Raw genomic sequence first — 22,315 nt, forward strand, 5'->3', positions numbered from 1 at the left:
ATTATCATTTTAAAAATAAAATAAATAAAGATTCAAACAAAAAAAAACACATATACAGAGGAATCTCTCAAATAAATTTATTTGAGGGACATCGTTATAGGGCTTATTCCGTATTGTGTTTTACTAATAAAAGTCTATTTTATAGATACTCATTCAAAGATCATCTTTATAAAAAATCATTTGAATCCGATATCATTTGACCACTCAATTAAATTATTAAAATTTAATTTAACCACTTAATTCAATTATTAAAATTTTAGTACTTTCTTGAAGTACTGTGCTAATTGATTTTGTACGACATAATTGAATATCGAAATGGTTTCCAATTTGTCTAATTTTTTTGCGAGGATGATCAATGAATGTGACTTAAAAAATAGATAAATTGAATTATTGAAAAAAAATCGTAAGAGATCCTAAAGAATTTCCCTCAAATAATTTATTTGAGAAATTCCTTTATATATATATCGCCAAAAATAAACACACATATAAGTAATTGTAAATGTGTGGTCAGGCAACCGCCAACAGCCAAGTCCTCTCTTTCTAATTCTCCGTTAAGGGAGACAAGTGACCGTTACATAATTCGACGGTGGGCGTGGGCTGGCCTAGCCGTTAAAAAGATAAGTCTCTCTTGCGCTTGTCTTAAACGCTGACACGTGGAATTGGGTCCCTTCAGCTGCTTTGCGTATCTTTTTCTTCTCTCAAATTTTCGTGGTGAGCTACAAATGGGCTCAAAAGAAATACAACCATAATTTTTTTTATTATTTTTCAGCACCTTTTTCGGGTAAACATAAAAAATAAAAAGATGTTCTCAAACATCCAATAGATTTAAGCTTAATCTTTCAAACGCTAATCAACGCCAACAGAGTTTAAAATTTAGATACTGTTTTTTTGTTGCCAAAGTTAGGAAGGAGAGGTGGGAAACTCACACACACGGTGCCACAGGACTTGAACCCAGCATCATTTGAAAGCACACCAAAGGCCTAAGCCATTCCAACTAACACCCCATTGGTAAATTTAGATATGGTTTTCAATCCAACCCCAAGAAGTGGGCACCTGTGGCTCGTGGAGCAGAAGAAACTTGCATGTGGATTAAAATCTAAAATACACTTGGGGTCAATCATCTACAAATACGCAAAAGAAATTTTCAAGAGACATCCAAATCATACATAATCTTCAGCAAATATTCATCAATTTCACAACCTGCTCATCTGCTGTTCTTCAATATACATTGGATTAAGTGTCATGTCTGAATGTGAAGTCTTGGAGTAAGCACTGATTAAACTTCACCATCTTTAGAAAAACTCAAAAGGAAAAGAAAAAGCTGATTACAGTCCAGGGAGATTTGGATGCACAAATAACCAACTCTTCAGCATTATCAAATGACCAGCCCCAAGAATCCTAATAAACCTGCAGAAGAGACAAAGAACAAACATAATTAAACGGCCTGCCATTTAGTTGGTAAGACATAAGCAGGTAAAAAGTCTCAACCTCGAGTATTAGAATGATGAGGTGCCAACTGAAGAGTAACCAGCAGCTCTCATCTCTTTCAGTGTGTTAGCTAACCAATCCAAGCCCTCATAAAGGCCATCACCTTTAAGGGCACAAGTCCCTTGTATGTGCCATTTTCTGTTCTTGAGATCAAAGAGGCCTAGTCCTTCACATACTTCCATTGGCGACATAGCTCCTTTCTGGATCGGAAAACGAGAAAACACAAATCACACCAAGTTATATTGGCGGCTGATAAATAAATCACACCAAGATGCTAAGGAACCAACATTGCACAATCATGCGTATGCTGGGTACTTGGAATGAATAAAACTTTCCCATAAGAAATAAGCCATGAGATCTGATAGGGGATCACTAAAGTTATCACCAATGAGTCTTGGCTCAAGTGGCATGGGTAGGATCGAATGAGGGGTTCCTAGGTTCAATTCCCATTGTAACCAAAAGAATTTGGCCAGCTCCAAAAGCAAATGAAAAAGACTAAACAGTACTTAGATGGAATGCAAATACTTTATTTTTCCTTAAAGACACCGGTCAGTAGCCCTGTGCCGCAATATCTGACATCTTGTGACCATTTATGGCGTGTTTACTAATCCGTAATCGGAATCAAAATAAGGAGTTGAATTCCTATTACGGATTACTCCCGTGTTTACTTCACATGGAGGAATGAAAATGTAATTTAAGCATTCTGATTGGATCTCATACTTTAAGGGTTACATCTCATTACATCCCATAAATCCAGATATCCTAAGTTCCAAATTCCTAACCCAATATGAGTCATCACAACAGCAAACTAGAAAAGGCAATAATTCCCTGTCTTATCCTGTAATTTGGAGACTAACCAGTGAGAGAATCTTATGTTGGCCACATCCACATTCTTATGTTCATTGAAATCATGAAATTCAACATATGGATCAGAAACTAATGCTGTGGCATACCATATCCTGTTTATTAGCAAACACCAAGATGACACTGTTGAGCATAAATGGATCACTGATGATGGCCTGAAAGAATAAACATAGATAAGTGAGAAACAATCACCTAGACTTGTATATAAACTGTATTCATTTCTTAATATACAACCTGAAATTCTTCCTTGGCTCTTCCGATTCTCTCTCTGTCCAAGGAATCAACCACGTAAATCTGCATATGGAAAAAAAAAAATTATATATATGATAAGGCACAAACAGGAAAGAAACTAAAAGAGGGACAACTGACTAGCAACATTCGAGAACCAGAATCCAGTAGAACAAGACTAGAGAAAGTTCGATTACCAGTCCGTCCGTGTTATTGAAGTAATGCCTCCAGAGTGGCCTTAGTTTCTCTTGTCCACCAACATCCCAAACAGTGAACATGACATTCTTATACTGAACTTTCTCCACATTGAAACCTGTTGAGACAAAGAAATGCCTTAAAATAAAAATCTAAACAACCTATAATACTACAAGTCCAATTGTAGATATGAGAGAGGCCCACCTATGGTAGGCACAGTTGATAAAACTTCTCCAATGTGCAGCTTGTAAAGGATGGTTGTTTTACCAGCTGCGTCGAGGCCAAGCATTACAACCTATGGCACCACCGCAAATGAAAATGGCAAATAAGGAAAGTGAAGTAAATATCATGCTCTTAAATTAAAGGTCAGCAACAGAAGAACAAAAAGAAGAAGCAAGAAGTCAAGTATTTAGAATTTAATGAATAAGCCACTTTTCCATCACTTTTCCATTACAGGTAAGTAGAAACCTATAAAACTTATTGGGGAGGGTAAGGTATTAATGTGATCATACAATATTATATAATCACTGAGAATTTGAGAATCAAATGGTAAATATGCTGGAATTACACTGTCCCCCAATAACTGATAATGAAAGAGAGTAAAAAAAAACGAAAGAGGCAAGAGAGAGGTGAGCAAATTCAGAAAACGATATTAAATATGCATATGATTATAATGACAATATGAAGTCCGGCCTCCTATATATCACAATATTCAAAAGAGCAATTGAAAATTTTAACCAGTAAAAGCTAAAAGAAAGGCAAGAAAGAAACCATTACGACATGAGCCCTACATATCCCTGGCAGCTACAATTGTCAAACCACAGAAAAGGGAAAATAATGAAAATGCTACAAAATTGGTACGAAAAAAAAAAAGAAAAAGAAAAAAAAAACAGAGAGAGAGAGGGAGAGAGGGAGTACTCTCATCTCAGTGTTTCCGAAGAAGGTATCGAAGAGCTTCCGAAAAGCTTGACCCATGACGGCAAGCAAAATACTTGAACAAGAGAAAAAGAAAAGCTCGATCTCTTTCTTCCTTTCTTTCTCTCTCTGTGTCTGTGTGGGTGTCGAAGTGATTGTGAACTTCACGAGCTCATCGACTAATAAGAAAGAGAAATCAGCTGAGTTATGATTTGATGGATCGATTGGGGTTGGGTTGATCGATATTTAGAGAGAGAAACAACCACCCGCGTGATGTGTGAGAGAAAGAAATAAAAATCAGAAACAAAGGTAGCGTTTTTCTTTCTTTTCTGCTAAGACTAAAACGAACCTGAATTTTTATTTTTATTTTTTATTTTATTTTATTTTATGAAACAAAAACAAAAAAGGAAAAGAAAGAAGAAAGTAAATTGGGGAGGAATTAGAATATTGGGTGTTTCTTTCATTTCTTTTTCACTCCTCAGCTCAGTCAGAATTGACATTTAGTGGTGGAGTTTGTTTTGGTGGGCCCATATTGAATGGGCTGGTACTGGGTACTGGGTACTGGGTACTGGGTACTGGGTTGGCAGGCGGGCTGAATTGGGCTTAGAAGAGACAGCCCAAAAAAGAAGAAGTGGCCTGGCCTCGTGGGCGTGGCGGGGGTTATCACGTGCATTGTTCATCTTCAAAGGAGGCTAAGCAGCCAGTCTCTCTAGAGTCATGTTTGTGTTCCATTCCATGAAGAAGAGTAGAGGAAATAATAATAATAATATGAATGATAGGCTGATTTTCTGGTGAGTTGAGCATTGTCTTGTGACAACCCCCACTCCTTTGCCACTATCACTATACCTATATAAAATCCAATCCAATCTCATCCAAATCCCTCCTCATCCCACTCCAATTAGTCTTATTAGCTCATACATATATGGCACCACAACCGATTGATGATGATCATATTGTGTATGAGCATCATGTGGCGGCCCTAGCCTTCCCTTTCTCCACCCATGCCAGTCCCACCTTGGCCCTCGTCCGCCGCCTAGCCGCTGCCTCTCCCAACACTCTCTTCTCATTCTTCAGCACTTCACAATCCAACAACTCACTCTTTTCCAACACTATTACCAATCTTCCACGTAACATAAAGGTGTTTGATGTGGCTGATGGCGTCCCCGAAGGCTATGTGTTTGCGGGTAAGCCCCAGGAGGATATTGAGCTTTTCATGAAGGCTGCCCCCCACAACTTTACAACCAGCTTAGACGCCTGCGTGGCTCACACCGGGAAGCGCCTCACCTGCTTGATTACCGACGCCTTCCTTTGGTTTGGGGCCAACTTGGCACACGACTTGGGAGTCCCTTGGCTCCCTCTTTGGCTCTCCGGACTTAATTCCCTCTCCCTGCATGTCCATACTGACCTCCTCCGCCACACTATCGGAACTCAAAGTATGTACTCTTGCTCATCCATCCTCTACTTTTCCTCAGATAACTCTTAGCTTTGTTTGATGGGGGACGGGTAATATCTATTCGATTTGTTGAATAATGCATGCTTCCGCAGGTATTGCAGGTCGTGAAAACGAACTCATCACCAAGAATGTCAACATCCCAGGAATGTCCAAAGTACGAATCAAAGATTTGCCTGAAGGTGTCATCTTTGGAAACTTGGACTCAGTCTTCTCGCGCATGCTGCATCAAATGGGCCAACTGCTACCCCGTGCCAACGCAGTTCTCGTAAACAGCTTTGAAGAACTGGATATTGCCGTAACAAACGATTTGAAATCCAAATTCAACAAGCTTCTCAATGTCGGACCTTTCAACCTAGCTGCTGCTGCTTCCCCTCCACTGCCGGAAGCCCCAACAGCCGCAGACGACGTTACTGGTTGCCTATCCTGGCTTGACAAACAAAAGGCGGCATCCTCCGTGGTGTATGTTAGTTTTGGGTCAGTCGCAAGGCCACCGGAGAAGGAGCTTATGGCGATGGCACAAGCCTTGGAAGCCAGCGGGGTACCCTTCTTATGGTCTCTCAAGGACAGTTTTAAGACACCTTTGCTAAATGAGTTGCTAATAAAAGCAACTAATGGGATGGTGGTGCCCTGGGCTCCCCAGCCACGTGTCCTAGCCCATGCTTCAGTCGGAGCCTTCGTAACGCACTGCGGTTGGAGCTCATTGCTGGAGACTATAGCAGGCGGGGTGCCAATGATTTGCAGGCCTTTCTTTGGCGACCAAAGGGTCAACGCAAGACTGGTGGAGGACGTGTTGGAGATCGGGGTCACTGTTGAGGATGGGGTTTTTACCAAGCACGGCATGATCAAATATTTTGATCAAGTTTTGTCACAACAAAGAGGGAAGAAAATGAGAGAGAACATAAACACCGTCAAACTACTCGCACAACAGTCGGTTGAACCAAAAGGGGGCTCAGCTCAGAATTTCAAATTATTGCTAGATGTCATATCTGGATCCACTAAAGTATAAGTTACAACAACAAATATGTCGCACAAGAATAGCCGAGCTGCACTTCACTACTATTAGCATAATGATTTTCCCTCAATAAAATCCAACTAAAAGCTTTGCTTCTACTATTTATCTCGCTCATTCATCGAATCAACTTCAATCTTTGGATTCGATTGTTATATGGGCAAATTAAGCACATAACCCAAATGAAAAGGCTAAGCTAAGCCTGATTTTCTCAACCCTCAATCAACACAGCTGCTTGGGTCATAAATTATAAGGTCACTCAACTCGTCGCAAAGACAACAAACTATAGATGATTTGCTAATCAGAAGGAAACATATAGTAAACACAATCGAATTACACAAGTTTCACTGTTCTCCACGAGGGTAACAAAAAATCAGCGCCCTTCACCAACGCAATGGGACAACACATCCTATAAAAACCAGACCAAAAAATAAAAGAACAAGGAATTTCTACACAACCCAGCGAGGTTAGTATTAAATTACACCTAAGATGAATCATCGATACTAACATAAGAGTCATTGAAACAGATTGCATCCCATCTGGCGAGTTCAAACTACAAAGATCAATTTGGATCCAGCAAAACCCTTAAATGACTCAAAATATACTCCCTCCCTAAATCAGCACCTAAATACTCTACAGCCATCCAATAGACTTAAAAGGCAACCGTGCAGCCAGCAGGCTACGGGAGCCTTTGTGATTTTACTAATTTCAACTACGAAACAAAACGGAAACTAATCAGGGAAAAATGCTGTTGCATTGGCAGATTCCGATGATTGAATCAAGGCACCCATTGCATCTCCATCAGTCGTCCATGAAATTAGCCTCAACATTAGAATTAGCCACCTAGGAATCAACCATTTCATCCTGTATCTCATTGGGGGCAATGAGCCCTGGAATAGAAAGCATTCGTTGCCGATCTTTCTCCCTCTGTGCAGCAGCCTCCTCTGCATAAAGATCTTTGTTGTCCTGCACAATCACAACATTCAGTTTGAACATTCAGATCACACTCGGATTTTGTTTAAAAAGTAGGGAAATATCCCAACACAAGACATATGGCCAGGGAAGATGCAACATTTTACATCAACTTTATAAATTAGTCCATAGAAGAATATCAAATTTGTCACGGCTGAAAGTGAAGAAAATAAAAAGAAGAGAGTGTCAATCAAATGGCCAGTCCAAGCATCATCTGATGCTTCTGAATCCCTACCTGTGCAGAAAATTCTTTGGATTGCACTAAAAAGTCTCGGATGTGATTCTTAAATGTGGATAGGTCAGTCCTCGAGTCAAATAGTCCACTCACAAATTGGGTGACCTGGAAAAAACCTTCAGATAAGTCATTTGTGGAAAAACAACTGTAAGACAATAGTAATAGTATCATATTTATACCTCTGTTCCAGTCATGTTCGGGAATGAAGTACTCAAAAGCTTGATCGTATACTCACGAACAAAAATTCCATTATTGGGATATGGATAAGGAACCGCTGCAATATCCCACAGAGGCTCCGTCAACGTACCACTTTCCACCTGTAAATATGTAACTCTTAATTACGCAAGCTCGAGAATCAAAGAAAGAAGGTATCAAAATAACAAGATACAATACCAGGCAAAATAAATGTTGGAGCACCAAGACATGCAACTTGAACCCAGGCTTATGAAACGTGTCCGTCAAGACAGCAAAGATTTCTTGTTCGATTGTCAAAAAGTATGTACGGTAAAATTGATTACAGAACTCCGACTTCTGTCAAATCAATCAAAACATTGTGAGCATCTTAATACCACACTATATTTGACACAAATATGCTCAATGTCACACCTGAAAGTTCTTCAGCATCTCCAACAACAGGTTCAGCCCTGTTTCCGCAATGTTCCTTTCTGTGTGCCGAAACGCCCATATAATTGAATCCATTACAAGCTTCAGTTGCTGAAGTATACAAAAAAATGTGAAAACAATTAACGGTCAATTTGTGATAATTATCAAATGTTAAACAGACGCCAATAAGCCCTCATATATAACCAGAGAACATTGACAATCAAAACACAGCCAAAAAAGGGGGATGAAATTAAGCACAAACCGGACTTGATAACCGAATCAATGCAGGAAAACAATGAGCAGCAATTGCACGAAGTAAAGAGAAGAACTTCAGGCGATGCTCTGGGTAATCTTCAAAATTTTTGGTAATCATCTGCAATCGCACAGAATCTAGACATGTAAAGAAAACAACAGAAGTACAAATCAATCTTAAATAACTTTAGACACCACACCAAACCCTATTTGGTATCAGAGGATATGCACCACAAACAAATCACCAGCACAGATTCAACAATCGCTCTTTAGCAATGCATTATGGAGAAAGGGATGCACAATAAGAAGTTAGGAACAATACTAACAAGTTCAGCCACCAAAACAATTCATTTGTCCGACTTGATGCGCTCACATCAACGCCAAAGGGTTAGGGCATGTTAAAATTATAGGTGTGAAGATAAATATTAACTAACTTATAATTGCACTGATTTTTTTTTTCATGGCTACTTGAATAACAGTACTAGAGGACATCTAAATGTACGGCAGTATTATGATTGTGCTCCAAATATTAATATCGAATCTCAGTAGTTTTGGCACCACTGCATGACAGCCCACATCCTTACCTCCAATGTGCACTGGAAAACAGCTTCAAATATTCGAGGCACATCATCTATCATTGCACCCTTGTACCTAAAAACAAGGGATAAAAATATTAAAGCTATGGAAAGAAACTAAAGCAAAATTAGAATTTTTTAATGTAAAAATAGTATGATTTTTCAATGTAGGCAGCAACAGCCTTGTTTTAGTTGGTTAAAGGATTTAGCAAGATACCGACATGTATCTAGAAAGAAATAAAGCAAATAACAAGGTAATGAAAGAAAGATTGCATACTTATTTATAATTGTGGCAAAAAGTGACAAAACCTCCGACTCTCTAGCATCAGGCAAATTCCTGGCATAGTCACCGAGAACCGGATCCAACATTGGAGGGACAATTTGTTTTCCTATATGTGCTTGGTCTTCGGCCTTGTCCAAGAATGTCTCAATCAGCTTGAGAGTCTCCCTCTTTACCGACCTGTTCAATGGAATAGATTAAAACATGGTATTTGAGGGTTGTAAGTTAAACTATAAGGTAAATTGTATAACAGGTCTCACCGTAAAAGTTTCACATAGGATGTCTTAGAAGCGAAGGGACCCCCTTCTGCAATGCTACTAGATACGAGCTCACTGTACATCCTGTTCAAAATAAACAGAGCCGCACATAACCATATCAGTTGAAAATGAAAGAAAATTAAACTGAAACTCTTACTAAGACCTAAAAATGTTGACCATACCTGTACACATTAAGCATGTCCAGAAAGATCAATGAAATCTGACTCAGGAAAAACGTTCCAAGGGAGCTGGCAACGCTAGTATTTGTCTGCAAATCAATAATGACCAGCATAATTACAATTAATTGAAAACAGAACTGACTATAGGATAATCAATACAACCACTAGAATAATCACATTTAATATTGATGTGACACAATAGGATAAACAATCCTTGCAAATAGAAGTAAAGGATTCATCGCTGATGCAAAGGAAAGGAGCACGTAGAAGGTCCACAATGTAACAGAAAGTGCACAATCTAACATAAAAAGATTCAGCACAAAAAAAAAAACCAAGATACTAATCAGGGTCATCAAAGAATCTTATCTGCAAAATATCTATATATCAAAATGTAAACAATTCATACCTGTAATATATTAAGCACGGTGCGAATAACCTCCTGATCCTTGAGGAAATCAACACTCAAGCGTGCTTGCCCTATAATCTCTGCCCATTTCTGGAGAACAAGCAAATATCATAAGCTAGTTTCAGCACTTGTGAGTAGTAGTCATGCATGTTTTTGCATATGTGTGTGTGGGTGAGAGAGAGAGAGAGAATAACAAGTAAATCCTAAAACATTACAATTGCATTTAAACAGACCTGATTTGGGAGATTCATCAATCTCTGTAGATATTCATCCCTCTTTTGAGGGTCAGATTCTGCTTGAATCATATTACCAACCTAAGGTAAACAAAAGGCAATTTTTAATAACACAATTTTCTGTCAAAATATCTAGCAAAAAGGGCACAAAAAGGCATACAGCTTCATAAAAAGTATGAATCTGGTGAGGCTCAAGATCGGCAACAGTTGTTGGCAGGCCTGTCAGGAGTTCAGACACAAATGGTTCATTTTCTCCAAGCTGAAATCACAAAAGCATTCATAGATCATAAAACTTGAAATAATCAACCCCTCTTTGCGGAACATAACACCAAAAAATCATAATTACTTTCCTTTTACCCTGGTCTAAAGATACATAATTTTAAATTTTATGACAAGGAGGGTACTAAATTGCTAAGTAACAAGGCAAAATCTTACAAAGAAAAAAAGAATACCTGTACAATAACAAATTTACGCTTGCACTTCTGAACAATTTTCAGGAATGTGTCACAGGCCATATCCTGAAACATATGCCACAATAGTTATAGAAGAGTGATATCAATAAAATATGTCCCAGTGACTAACCCAACGAAAAAAAAGGGGAAACCCATGCATTAGAATAAAACATTGTGAAACTTAAGACATGTACATCTATCTATTTAACTTCAAAATCAACCTTAAACAAGAACTCACCTGAACTCCGGGATGGGTTTCATGCATAAACTCAAACAACTTATTCACAACAGTCTTTAGGAACTTCCAATGAGCTCTTAAAAACCTTGGGTATTGTCCAACAACATACCTGAAAACAAAGCAAAACTTCAAACATATGAATATTTATACTATAAAAATACATTTAATAGATAAGATTCTCAACTGAACTTATGTAAGCACTACAATGCACCATGCACTTATTGGTAGCACATTTCAGGTAGAAAAATCCTTTAGCTTAAACTAAAAAACCATTTAGAATCACAAATCCTTACATAATGTTGCTAGCAATAACTGCTTTGTTATCTTTCCCTTTTATGATTTCACATAAATTCAGCAAGTCGCGTATGACCATCACCAAAAATCTATTTTCCTGCAAAAGGAAAAGATACATTCATCAAGAGGCATTCTAGAATAATAACTGCATAAAGAGCGTGAGACAACAATGGATCAACAAATAGATGCAGACTATGCAAAACAAGGAACTATATTATTTATCCTAGTTGAGAAGAGTATCATCAGTGAATTCTTCAAATAAGAAAAAAGATTAAAGAAATGATCACAGAACAGAGAGCAAACAATACTTGTTCTTCCATCATGGAACCAGATATGGACCCTATTGCCCAGCATAAGGTGTTTAAGTTGTTCCATGCCCAATCCTCACCACTGAGTTGCTTGCTTAATTTCTTTAGCATCTGTGTTCGAATGTCAATAGAAAGAAAAATATCAAAAGAAATACAATATAGGAATAATTACTTCACTGTTAGAGGTTCCCCACAAAAGAGCTTACAGCAAAAGGAATCTTCTCGGTGCTGGAAAAGATTCACTTAAGAGGCAGAGTGGGGGAAATTTTATTAAGATGCAAAGAAAATATTGTGAAAGTAAAATAAATCATAAAATTTGCATTATGACCATTCAGAAACTATTATGTAGGAACTCGATTAAAGTCATGAAAATCACATATGAAACATCTATTAAGACGAGAACATCATGCTACAAGCAACACCTTGCAGGATCATGCATCAAAAGAATCTAACAGTACGGCTGAATTATTGTTTACTTTTACTTCATAGAAAGGAAAACAAAAAATTCCCTTTACCTGCTTCTCAGTGTCCTCATGGTCAAGGTGTGACAAATATATCAGTGTCTCCCTCATGATCTACAAGATCAAAATGACACCGATAACAAAAATAAGTGAGAAAACATTCCAGAAAGAAAATAACAAATAATCCAGTACGTTTTCTATTACTAAGAAAGAAGCATATCATAGAAACTGAGTTTCTGGTAAGATTAAAATGCATTCAGCTAATAACACCCACCATATCATGCTGAATTAAATTGAAAGCAGCATCCCTAAATTGTTTTGATAATGACACCTATAAAGGTACTAAAAGTCTGCTTTCGCAAAGATAACTTCACCCATCAGAGATCTTATAATTTCTTTTTTTCATTACAAGAACAAGAAGGTTTAACATTATTTCCATAGTGTAGCAATTACAAACATATCAACAAAATGAAGATGCATCACCTTATATTGAACAAGAACATCATTGTCCTTCAAGGTCTCGCGAACAATGTTCCCATTCTCATCTTCAACAATGAGAACCTCTTCTGGCTTAGCCATTCGACAGATCATGAGCAACCTCAACTTTGACATAATACTGGCATATATTTGCCGCCTTTGCATAATCTGTGAGCCAAGGCCATCAACCATACCAGGAAGCAAATTCATCTGCTTATTCAATACAAAGTAGACCATCAAAAAACAATATAGATTACAAACTTACAAAATTATGCAGATGAGTGAGTGAAACCCCGGACATAAAGGTGTCTTTACTATGAAGCATAAAATAAATTTGAAAAGCTTCTGTAGACAGTATTTTCAAAAGTCTTTTGAACATAATTTCCAACAAGAAAGTTGCCCCATACCATATCTAACCTCATACACAGAAAATCAACTTTTTTAAACAAAACTAAAGAAGCATTGCATTACATGGTTAATGTGATTCTCGACATGAATGAGCAAGAGTGACATGGACACAATGCTTAGAAACCTACTGTCTCAAAATTTGTTGGCAAAAGATTTGAATTTTATTGATAGGAAAATGATAAAGGTTCTGATGATTAACTGAAAATCTCCCCAAATTTTCCAGAAACTTTGAAGACACCTACCTAATTCAGACTTGTCGAGTCTCTTTCAAGATGGAAGGTTAGCAAGTTCTGAGATGATAAATTGGTCTTTCCCTAGACAAAACCCACTTGTTGAAGGAAACCTAGAAAATACTTACCTATCTACTACCAATTTCAAATCATAAATCTTTATTCGACTACAAAGAGATTAAAAAAAATAAGTTTGAACGGTCATACTAAAGAAAAACATAGGGATTCAAGTAAAACTAGAGGATACGTCCATACAATGTAGAAAACAGAAAACTCAAACCAACAAAAATTTCAAAGATAAAAGTATCTAAATTACCTGCAGCCCCATCATATTTGCAGTTGCTGCAGGGTTATCCAAATTATGATGCGCCTCAAACAATTCCAAAACCAAGGAATTCCAATAGTCTAAGCAAACCTGCTCGATCAAACAACCAAGTCTAAGTCAAATTATCACTTCATCTGTTCAAATGGGAAAAGAGAGAGAGCTGGATAGGGCCTTCGGGGTGGGTGCTAGAGAGCACATCATAATTAATCATACCTTAAAAACTTCAGTGTCATCCACATATGAGATGTTTATTAGATATTCAAGACCCATCAGCAACGCAGCTATATTCTCTTGTGTGGTTTCAAGCACACGAATATGTGACTGCAAAAAGGAGACAATTAATAGCATCATCATTGGAGGCTTAAAGATCAACACAGAACTAAACCCAACAGCAGAACTATCATATCCCCTATATCGAACACTAAATCCTATCTATTGATAGAAAAGTCTTTGTCAAATACGGCTGGTGAAGGCAAAGCAATATATCAACATATTCATCTGAAAGAGAACAAACTTGCCTTGTTAAACGAAGTGAGAAACAGTGCCAAGTTCTGAATGAATGCCTGAAGAAACAATATCATATGAACTAGTTAAATACAACAACAGGAGAAGCCTAAAATCATTAAAGACAACATACCTGTTCATCGCTAGATCCATTTGCATAAGCTTGAGGGATGTTTGTTGTAGATGGGAGAATAGTCTGATTGGTTCCAATAAAAAAGAAATTAGGAAATCAGAAAATTTGCCCAAAGTCATATACATTGAGAATATGTAAATTGTATGTCTATGTAGTTCAAAGAATACTTATCTCTGTAAACTTTTCGATTATGAGTAATTTTCTTAAAAAATACAGTTGATTAAAATCAAATATTTACTTTTAATTTTTAGACCCCATATCTTTATTATATACCATCTAGTGCATACCAAGTTTTATATAAACTCACCTTCATATTTGGCTGAATTTTTAACCACATTTTACAATAAATTTATCAAATTATACATATTTTCCCATCCCATGTATTACTAACTGCATATTGAACTCTGAATGTTATGTTAAATTAGGCATAACATATGCAAAATTGATAGTGGCACACCTGTAACTGGACCATGAATATATTATACATCTTAACATACTGTGCATTGTAGAATTCACCAAAACTAAGTGCTGCAACCTGAAAACCAAAAAAACATACGATGAAACCTAAATCATTGAAAAGGCAAATACTGCATTATCTACTTGTTTCTTTTGAGATAAGTTCAACAACCACATAATTGCTTCAACAGAAATGGAACAACAACATACCTCCGTTAAACACTGAATGGTGAGATTCCGGTAAGAAGGCATCGGAAAAAATTTTAGAAGGGTTTCAAGCTGTAAAATACACACACAATATAGAAAGATAAGGATAAATCCTTTAAAAGGGTAATCAAGAACTACAAAACAGTGTTATACATACCAAAGGGGACTCAAATATATAACCCAAGGGAATCCACGAGAGGAAAGCATGCAATGTGGATAATGTCGCACGTATGAGCTCGGCTCTTTGAGACGCTGATAGTACATAAAGGCATAACTCATGAATGAGTTGAAACTCACTGCAAAAAAGATCGAACACAACAGGAAGTAAAAAGTTTGGGCCAACACAATAAATTTACATGTCAATACCACAATAAATTTAAAAGCTCTTTTGATTACGAACAAAGATGCCAAAGTCATCAGCCAATTACCTGTTCAATGATTGTTTAAGCTCTTTAATCTTCAGCTGAGTCATTTCCCCCCTTGAGAAGTCAAAAACCTCTTCACTTAGAAGCTGAGGGTAACACATCCAAGCAATTAGTAGCTACTCAATGAGCCATATAAATTTGATTTCTATCTTTGAAAAAGTTGAAAATTAAAAAAGGCTTACTTTCAATATGGCCATACAATTCTCACAAATTGTTTCACTAGTTTTAGCTGCTGAAACGAGATCCGGTATAAAGCTTCGCCATCTAGCGGGCCAATCATGCTTCAAAATCTGTATATGGAGTAACCTCAATATATTACATCACAACACATATCCAAAGCTACCAAAGCAAGCAATTTCAGATTTTAATAGACCAAGATAAATTCAAATACACAGATTTTCTGAGACAACTGTAAATACAATCGAAGTGAAAAAGAATCAATGGAATAATGGAAAAGTAAACACAGTGCATGGTACAAACAATTAACCCCCAAAAAAAAAGCAACAAGGGCAATGATCCTCAAGGGGAGAGAAGCAAGGAAATACCTGAACCAATATAATATTGAGTTTGTTGACATACAGTCTCTCCATTCGAAAAGAGGCCTCATTACTTGATAGCTTCGCAAGAGGAACAAAAGGTAAGAAAGAATATAAAGCCCGTGAAAAAACCATCAAACAAGATTTAACACTAGCAAAACTTCCCCTCCTCAAAGATTTACTACATGACTCATACCTGAACAATGACGTCAGATATATAATTTTTCATTCCATCTCGCTGTTCAACAGGTAATGCATTCCACCTATACTTGATAACCCCTTCTAGGACCTGTATGTGGATGCAAACCTCATGAGATCAGCACCTTAAAATAGGGATGGAAAAATTTATGCAGGTTGTGATGGAAAGTAGAATAGCAAATTTTCCAAAGCATCAAACCATTAACAAGCTAAACAAATATGCAGCAAGATTTGATGGTATAAACATTCTGTCGACTTTACAGAGATGCCTTCCTTCATGAAGGACAGAAACATGCTCCCAAGTAGTCAACTTGATTATTATTCTTGTCATGTCCACATAAAGGCATTCTATTTTTGGCAGTTTTGAAATGCCTGTCACAGGCACAGCCCTGCTGAGGCCTTGCTGCCCTAGTGCAATGACTGTCCGGGCATCTGACGGCAGCCTAGTTAGACAAAAGGAAAATGCAGTCTTATAGATTGTTATGCAACAAAACTGACCTGCAAGGCAAAGAACTTGGTGTTTAGGTTCTTGGCGCTCTGTAAAATGTGCACAACTTGAAGCCACATATCCGGATTGTTCTGCAAGTCCCGCAATATATGGTCTGCAGCTGTCCTCTGCATCGCCAACATTTGGGGGAAAAATACTCTTAGAAAATAAACTACTTGAAAAAACTATATTACAGCCCAGAATATTACCAACACGTCGATTACTCAAATACAAAACCTACGCTAAGAATAACAAAAGTTGCTTGGATTAGTAGGTTAAAATAAAAATAACAATTCCTGTAAAGCTAAGAATGTGAAAGGATACAAAACCCATTTTTTCTAGCTTTTTGAAATTATTTAAGCGGAACATACAAATTTACGACACCATCAACCAATCAGTAAAAATCTCTCTTCTTAATCACAGTACCAGAAGACCACAAAATAGGCAGATATGTAATGTTCAGAAATCCATCAAAAGCTAACTGTTCCCAGAGAAAGACATCGAAGCTAAGTCCTGATTGCGTCTAAAGTTTTAAAATAAAATAAAAAATAAAAAAATAAAAGCGGCTTTCAAGTGTTAAACCCTAAGACTGAGAGAGCTTCAATTTTCATAACGTCTTGAAAACCAAACAGAAAGCACAAGGTATCTAAGTAAAGGTCTCGTAAGGCAGGCTTAAACCCTATGGGCCCAAAACCTCGATTGCAGTAGCAAATTGGCCACACTTGGTCGGAAAGGAAACAGAGAGTAGAGCGAGAAAGGAGCAAGAAGCCCTCACCTCCTCCTTAGATCCGGTGCCGTAGAAGGCAGCGACGGTGGCATCGAGCAAGCCGACGTCAATCGGTTGGCTCAAGTCCCTAAGCTTCTCGGCCGCCATGGCCAAGTGCGTGAGATAGAGACAAGGGAGGACGATCAAGCACAGTCGGATAAACCCTAGAGGGCGAGGGAGTGAAGAGAGAGAGATGAGGAAACACCCAAACCCTAGGAGAGAGAAAGATTCTAGAGAGAGAGAGAGAGAGAGAGAGGAGAACAGTGTTGTGTTGAGGAGAAGGAAAGGGTGTGTTATTAATTTATATTAATTAGGAAAAGATAGAGGGGGGGGAGGGAAATAAAGACAGCTTGAAAATGAAGCAGTGGTAGCGTGCAGCGAGCGAGCGAGCGACTGAAGGCAAGGGAGGGGGACGGGGGTTGTTTGTTTGTTTGTTTGTAGGGTGGGATTTGGGGTTTGGGGTTTGTTGGGGTTTGGGTTTCAACTTTGAATTTGGGGTCTTTCCGTTGTGTGTTTTTGCCTCCTCTTCCTCTCTTCATTTATTTATTTATGGACCCCCTCCCCCAGATGCGATATTCTGAATTTTTGAGTGACTTAGTTTGTCTCTTAAATGTTGTTGTAAATTGTAACGGTGCGTGACCAAAAATAAGTCCATTCAGAGATATACTTGGGCCCTAGAATATAGTTGTATCTATCCACCCTACAAGTATGGCCATTTCGTCTTTGAGGGTGTAGGTGGACTTGTGCTCTTCAGAAAATAAAAAATATATATTTGTTTGTTCTCAACTTTTACAATTAAAATTAAAATTGTTAATTTTATTTATTAATTAGCTATGGAAAACAAAAGTGTATGAGGCTGTTTAAATTAAAATTAAAAACTAAAGGTCGAGTGGGGCCGGTTTGCCTGGCTGTACAGTGACGCTATAGTTGACGAAGCTGCCTGTTTTGTCAATACGTAATTGGGTACACTTTCATATTTTGTATTTTGAAAAATTCTTTTGCAGGGTTGAAAGGGGAATTTTTGTTTTTTTATTTTTCTTTTGGTCAAAATTTGTCTGAATATTGAAAAGGGAGAATTGGCTTGGCTTCCAGAATCGGCTGGAATATTATTGGCTCCTAGTCCTAGTTGGCACTGGTGCCGGTACTTTAGCAGCACGGGGTACTTGGGCTGCCCAATAGCTTACAGATGATGTGCCAGGCAAGCTCAACTCAACTTGGACATTACACTTTTGGGCTTTTGATAGTGCGAATCTTGGGCTTTTACGGTTCACGGCCTTCGATTGGAATCAATTGGCATTATCAATGGTCCTTCCTTTCCTTGTCACATAGTACAACAACGTCAGGAGAATCATCTAAGTATAAATTGCATTTGCATCTTCTGAGATTTAGCCAGCTTCCGAATCCGAACTAAACTTTCTACTACTTTGTGAAATTGCATAAATTTTTATCAAGGTTAAAGGTTTTGTTTGGATAATGAGTATCCCTGGATCCATCTTGTATTTGATTATCTTCAAATAGATCGCACTCTTGACATGTTTTAATTTTAATTTATTTCTTCACTCTCTTAAAAACCAATACCCAACCAATATTAATTGATTTGGCCGGCTCAATACTGACTTGGTTCGTGGTTTATGACATGTTTATTTATTTAAAATTGATAAAATTAGAAATATAATAAGGAATTGGAATTAGATCAACTACCTCTTCTTAATTGATCAAGTTCTTAATTTTGAGGGTATTAGAGTATTGATTTCAGGTGAAATCCACATATAATTTAAATATTTTATGCAAAAGTTTGAAATTATAGTAATTTATTAATTCTCAAACTCGTTTGTAGCAAGTAAGCATGTTTCTTGCCAACAAGGTCTAACTTAGTGAAAAAAACTTTGACTTATATATACTGACCTCAAATTCGAACCCTATGATATTTTGACAATGTGTGTATGAGACAATACCGCTTCTCTTTCCTCACGTGTGGCAATACAAAACAAAGACATGTCATTGAGTCTTAAAACTTGCCAAGCCGAATTGTGACTATATACTAGTAGCCCAAGAATAAAAGAAATTCATCTATGACAAGAAAATCTAACAAATTTGGGGCCAAAGCCCAAAGGGAAAAGATAACGACCCGTCGATGGCTCTCCAGACTCGAACCCAATATTTTTGGTGGGCCAGCTACCCTGATCAACAGAAAAACTTCGTCTCACAAATAAGTAGTTTCTCCCTCCCTGCTCATGTCAACATTCAAAGCGAAGAATGACAGATACGGGGATGAAGATCAGACAAAGTACATGTATGTTTTTTTTTCTTTTTTTGGCAAAGACCCGCCGGAAGTCAATGCTCACGCTGCGTGCTATACAAGCCGTCAACTTTAAACCAACGGGGAAAAAAACGCTTATATTGGGTTTGAAAGTCTGATAGCATTTTCTGCTGAAGCAGAAGCAAAACCAACAAGGCAGAGAAGAGCAAGCAAGAAGCAAAACAATACACGGAACGAAAGGAAACAGAGATTTCAAGTTAGTAGCTAACCGTAATAAAATCATGAATCTATTTAGGTTAGCAGGAGACCTAACCCATCTGCTCAGCATAGTGGTCTTGTTCCGTAAGATCCGCACCACCAAATCTTGTGCAGGTATGAATATGTTCATTCATTCTTACCTTTCTCTTACGTCCTTTAGACAGTTCTTGCTTTTGTTTTTCCTATGTGTTCCTGATGAGTTGACCAAGATCTTTTTTGTTCCATGCATGTTTATCGCTTAATTGAGAATTAGTGCTTTAACATGAGATTATTGTGGCAGCTTGGACTAAATTATGTTATGTTCAAACTCTCAAGCCCCATTTTATTTTATTTTCCATTTTTAACTGTTCGACAATTGGTTGATTCTGGTTTGGTTAAGAATTTGTACTTGTTGGAAGGGTGGAGGTGGTTGATTTGAAAGCTTTTGGGATTTTTGTTTTGTAAATTCCTTGCTAGGTTTGCAGATTTCGTATTCTTAAAGTATGCAGAGATACGCCCTTATTCTCATATGCATCTAGAAATAAAGAATGGTCGTTTTTGTTGAATTATTTTGACTCAATTCCCCAAATTCAGAGTTGAAAACTTGTTCAACTATTGCATTTAACCAGGAATTTCACTCAAAACTCAAGAACTCTACGGGTTGGTCTTTCTTACTCGATACATTGACTTGGTTATCAAGTATCACTCCTTGTATAACACTTTAGGGAAGCTCATCTTTATTGGAACTTCTCTTGCCACGGTCTGCCACATGAGGTACCATAAAGTAGTGAAGCAAACCTACAACAAAGATCAAGATACTTTCAGACATTACTATCTCATCCTTTTTTGCTTGGGGCTGGCTCTTCTGATTCCGCGTTCTTTTACAGTAATTGAGGTACGAGGCATTTATCCTCTTCTTTCTTATGCCCTTATGGATCACTTTATTTTGCCTTTAAATGAATCTTTTGCCACTTATTTGGAAAGAAAGCTTGCATCCAGTTTTATTTTATTTAACCCCCATCAGTTTGTATGATGCTGTTACTTTTTTACTCACATCTGATAGAAGCTTTGATCTATTCTATTGTGATAGGTTCTTTGGGCATTTTCAATATATCTTGAAGCCGTAGCAATCTTACCACAATTGGTTTTACTGCAAAGGTCAAGAAACATTGATAACTTAACTGGAAACTACGTTTTCCTTCTTGGGTATGTTCCAATTCCCCTGAGGCATAAAAATGAATTTGCTTTTGTACTATCCACTTTCTTACCTGCAATGCAACTTGATTACAACTAGTTAGGATCATAGATTCACTTCTACTACCTTGTTTATGCTTTTCGGATTGAAGTTTGTGTATTTGTTTGGTAACTCTGTGCAGTGCTTACCGAGCCCTATATCTTCTCAATTGGATTTATCGTTTCTTCACAGAGCTTCACAGAGTTCTCTGGATACGTAAGTTCTCTTTTATAGCTAGCACTTGATACTCTTGTATCCCATTTTAGCCAAAGTGATACAACAAATTATAATTTGTTGTCAAATGCCCAAAACAGCTTGGGTTTCAGGCCTTGTTCAGACTGCTCTTTATGCTGACTTTTTCTACTACTATATTAAGAGGTAACTTCATTTTCTACTCTTTTGTCTTTAATTGTTCCCCTAAGAATAGTTCGTTTCATTTCCGTGTGTGCGTGGAAGCCAGAAACATGTTGGAATACCTAGCAAGGGCTTTGCAAACATGTTTCCATGCGCATTGTTAAAAACCAGCATATCTGATATAGCTTCTAGGAACATGATTGTTTGCTGCTGGAAAATGGCACCAATACGTGAAACCAATTTTGATAATGAACTTTGAGTGCTGCTATTTCCTACTGACAACAAGCTACTCTGATTTTTCTTCAGCTGGAAGAAACACGAGGAGCTTAAGCTTCCTGCTTGAAGTGGATCATTCTGGATGTGTAATTTCAACTAACACAAAAGCAATGGATAGATACTTTACTTGAGGATGTAGAACCAAAGCTGACCGCTGTTATCCTTGTCATGGGATTTTCTCCCTACATGCATTAATATTGTAATTTGTATAGTGCAGCAACATTATCATGATTAATAGTTTACGGTGATCTGGTGGGACAGTCAGTGCTACCACATTTTCCAGGACTATCTAATGCATCTGCATCATCTATCATACCTGCTTTGGAATCAATCTGGAGGAAAAGAAAAAAGGAAAGCAGGATTATAATAAAAGAAATGGTTAATTATCTACCAACCAATCACCCACACTCACATTTTATGTGTTTAACCTTTTGTTTTGTTTACAATATGTGCCTTGCCGCCTTCATGGTCACGAGACCTTCACTTGAATTTGTACCCTAGCTCCTCTTGATCATCAAAAATCTGGAATTCTCTTTGGTTCCCAATTTTAAAGTATATCAATTTATCTAATGTGTATAAATCAAGACACACAACCATGTTGAAATATATAAAGTTAAGCATTTAATAGTACACGGTATGTTCTTCTAATTAAGTGACAAAACTCTGAATAATATATTATTATTATATACCTTAGTTTCAAGGAAGAAACAAGGAGGAAGCAAATGTATTCGGTCATATATATACTGAGCCTAACCCTTGACCTCCGAATAAATAACTAGAGTTGAGATTCAATGCCGCGTGAAAGGAAGAAACGCGGAAGGAGCGCATGCAAGTCCTTTTCTTCAATACATCATTGAGCCCTGTAAACTTGTATAAAACCAAAATTTCACTTAGGATCCGACACT

General features: G+C 37.5%; 4 protein-coding genes across 4 annotated transcripts; 2 read left to right on the forward strand and 2 right to left on the reverse strand.

The window, feature by feature from the left end:
* LOC18786107 (ADP-ribosylation factor 1-like 2) lies at positions 1,070–4,064 on the reverse strand. The gene is made up of 7 exons (XM_007218398.2): positions 3,694–4,064; positions 2,980–3,070; positions 2,778–2,893; positions 2,587–2,646; positions 2,442–2,507; positions 1,489–1,688; positions 1,070–1,407 (listed from the first exon to the last, which is right to left on the reverse strand). Exons 1-6 carry the CDS (start codon positions 3,748–3,750, stop codon positions 1,497–1,499), a joined length of 582 nt encoding a protein of 193 aa, XP_007218460.1. The 5' UTR covers positions 3,751–4,064; the 3' UTR covers positions 1,070–1,407; positions 1,489–1,496.
* On the forward strand, positions 4,516–6,298 carry LOC18785045 (anthocyanidin 3-O-glucosyltransferase 2). The gene is made up of 2 exons (XM_007217890.2): positions 4,516–5,123; positions 5,236–6,298. The coding sequence occupies exons 1-2, from the start codon at positions 4,613–4,615 to the stop codon at positions 6,147–6,149; spliced, it is 1,425 nt and encodes a 474-aa protein (XP_007217952.1). The 5' UTR covers positions 4,516–4,612; the 3' UTR covers positions 6,150–6,298.
* On the reverse strand, positions 6,427–17,553 carry LOC18784577 (protein EXPORTIN 1A). The gene is made up of 32 exons (XM_020557562.1): positions 17,059–17,553; positions 16,295–16,411; positions 15,795–15,887; positions 15,608–15,679; positions 15,245–15,352; positions 15,066–15,148; positions 14,795–14,933; positions 14,641–14,709; positions 14,432–14,509; positions 13,975–14,037; positions 13,856–13,900; positions 13,551–13,658; positions 13,329–13,427; positions 12,381–12,584; positions 11,952–12,011; positions 11,437–11,547; positions 11,128–11,225; positions 10,835–10,943; positions 10,597–10,662; positions 10,305–10,403; positions 10,145–10,225; positions 9,912–10,001; positions 9,509–9,594; positions 9,330–9,410; positions 9,067–9,249; positions 8,799–8,865; positions 8,225–8,335; positions 7,966–8,073; positions 7,753–7,890; positions 7,539–7,676; positions 7,360–7,464; positions 6,427–7,118 (listed from the first exon to the last, which is right to left on the reverse strand). Exons 1-32 carry the CDS (start codon positions 17,155–17,157, stop codon positions 6,996–6,998), a joined length of 3,231 nt encoding a protein of 1,076 aa, XP_020413151.1. The 5' UTR covers positions 17,158–17,553; the 3' UTR covers positions 6,427–6,995.
* Positions 19,295–21,681, forward strand: LOC18787451 (ER lumen protein-retaining receptor). The gene is made up of 6 exons (XM_007218319.2): positions 19,295–19,681; positions 20,176–20,441; positions 20,637–20,752; positions 20,923–20,996; positions 21,095–21,158; positions 21,441–21,681. The coding sequence occupies exons 1-6, from the start codon at positions 19,591–19,593 to the stop codon at positions 21,475–21,477; spliced, it is 648 nt and encodes a 215-aa protein (XP_007218381.1). The 5' UTR covers positions 19,295–19,590; the 3' UTR covers positions 21,478–21,681.

This window comes from Prunus persica, chromosome G2 (genome assembly GCF_000346465.2).
Source record: "Prunus persica cultivar Lovell chromosome G2, Prunus_persica_NCBIv2, whole genome shotgun sequence".
Lineage (NCBI taxonomy): Eukaryota > Viridiplantae > Streptophyta > Magnoliopsida > Rosales > Rosaceae > Prunus > Prunus persica.

Bases quoted from the DNA above. Each gene is read 5' to 3' on its own strand.
- LOC18786107 (XM_007218398.2), bottom strand. From the start codon at position 3,750: ATGGGTCAAGCTTTTCGGAAGCTCTTCGATACCTTCTTCGGAAACACT. The intron at 2,894-2,979 runs GTGGGCCTCTCT...TTGTCTCAACAG, and splicing joins ATCAACTGTGCCTACCATAG to GTTTCAATGTGGAGAAAGTT. The intron at 1,689-2,441 runs GTATGCCACAGC...TTTCCGATCCAG, and splicing joins TTGCTAATAAACAGGATATG to AAAGGAGCTATGTCGCCAAT.
- LOC18785045 (XM_007217890.2), top strand. From the start codon at position 4,613: ATGGCACCACAACCGATTGATGATGATCATATTGTGTATGAGCATCAT. The intron at 5,124-5,235 runs GTATGTACTCTT...ATGCTTCCGCAG, and splicing joins CCACACTATCGGAACTCAAA to GTATTGCAGGTCGTGAAAAC.
- LOC18784577 (XM_020557562.1), bottom strand. From the start codon at position 17,157: ATGGCGGCCGAGAAGCTTAGGGACTTGAGCCAACCGATTGACGTCGGC. The intron at 15,353-15,607 runs GTATTTCCTTGC...CTCCATATACAG, and splicing joins TCAATATTATATTGGTTCAG to ATTTTGAAGCATGATTGGCC. The intron at 10,002-10,144 runs GTCTGTTTAAAT...CTTGTTCTCCAG, and splicing joins TGATGAATCTCCCAAATCAG to AAATGGGCAGAGATTATAGG.
- LOC18787451 (XM_007218319.2), top strand. From the start codon at position 19,591: ATGAATCTATTTAGGTTAGCAGGAGACCTAACCCATCTGCTCAGCATA. The intron at 19,682-20,175 runs GTATGAATATGT...GCATTTAACCAG, and splicing joins CACCACCAAATCTTGTGCAG to GAATTTCACTCAAAACTCAA. The intron at 20,997-21,094 runs GTAAGTTCTCTT...TGCCCAAAACAG, and splicing joins TCACAGAGTTCTCTGGATAC to CTTGGGTTTCAGGCCTTGTT.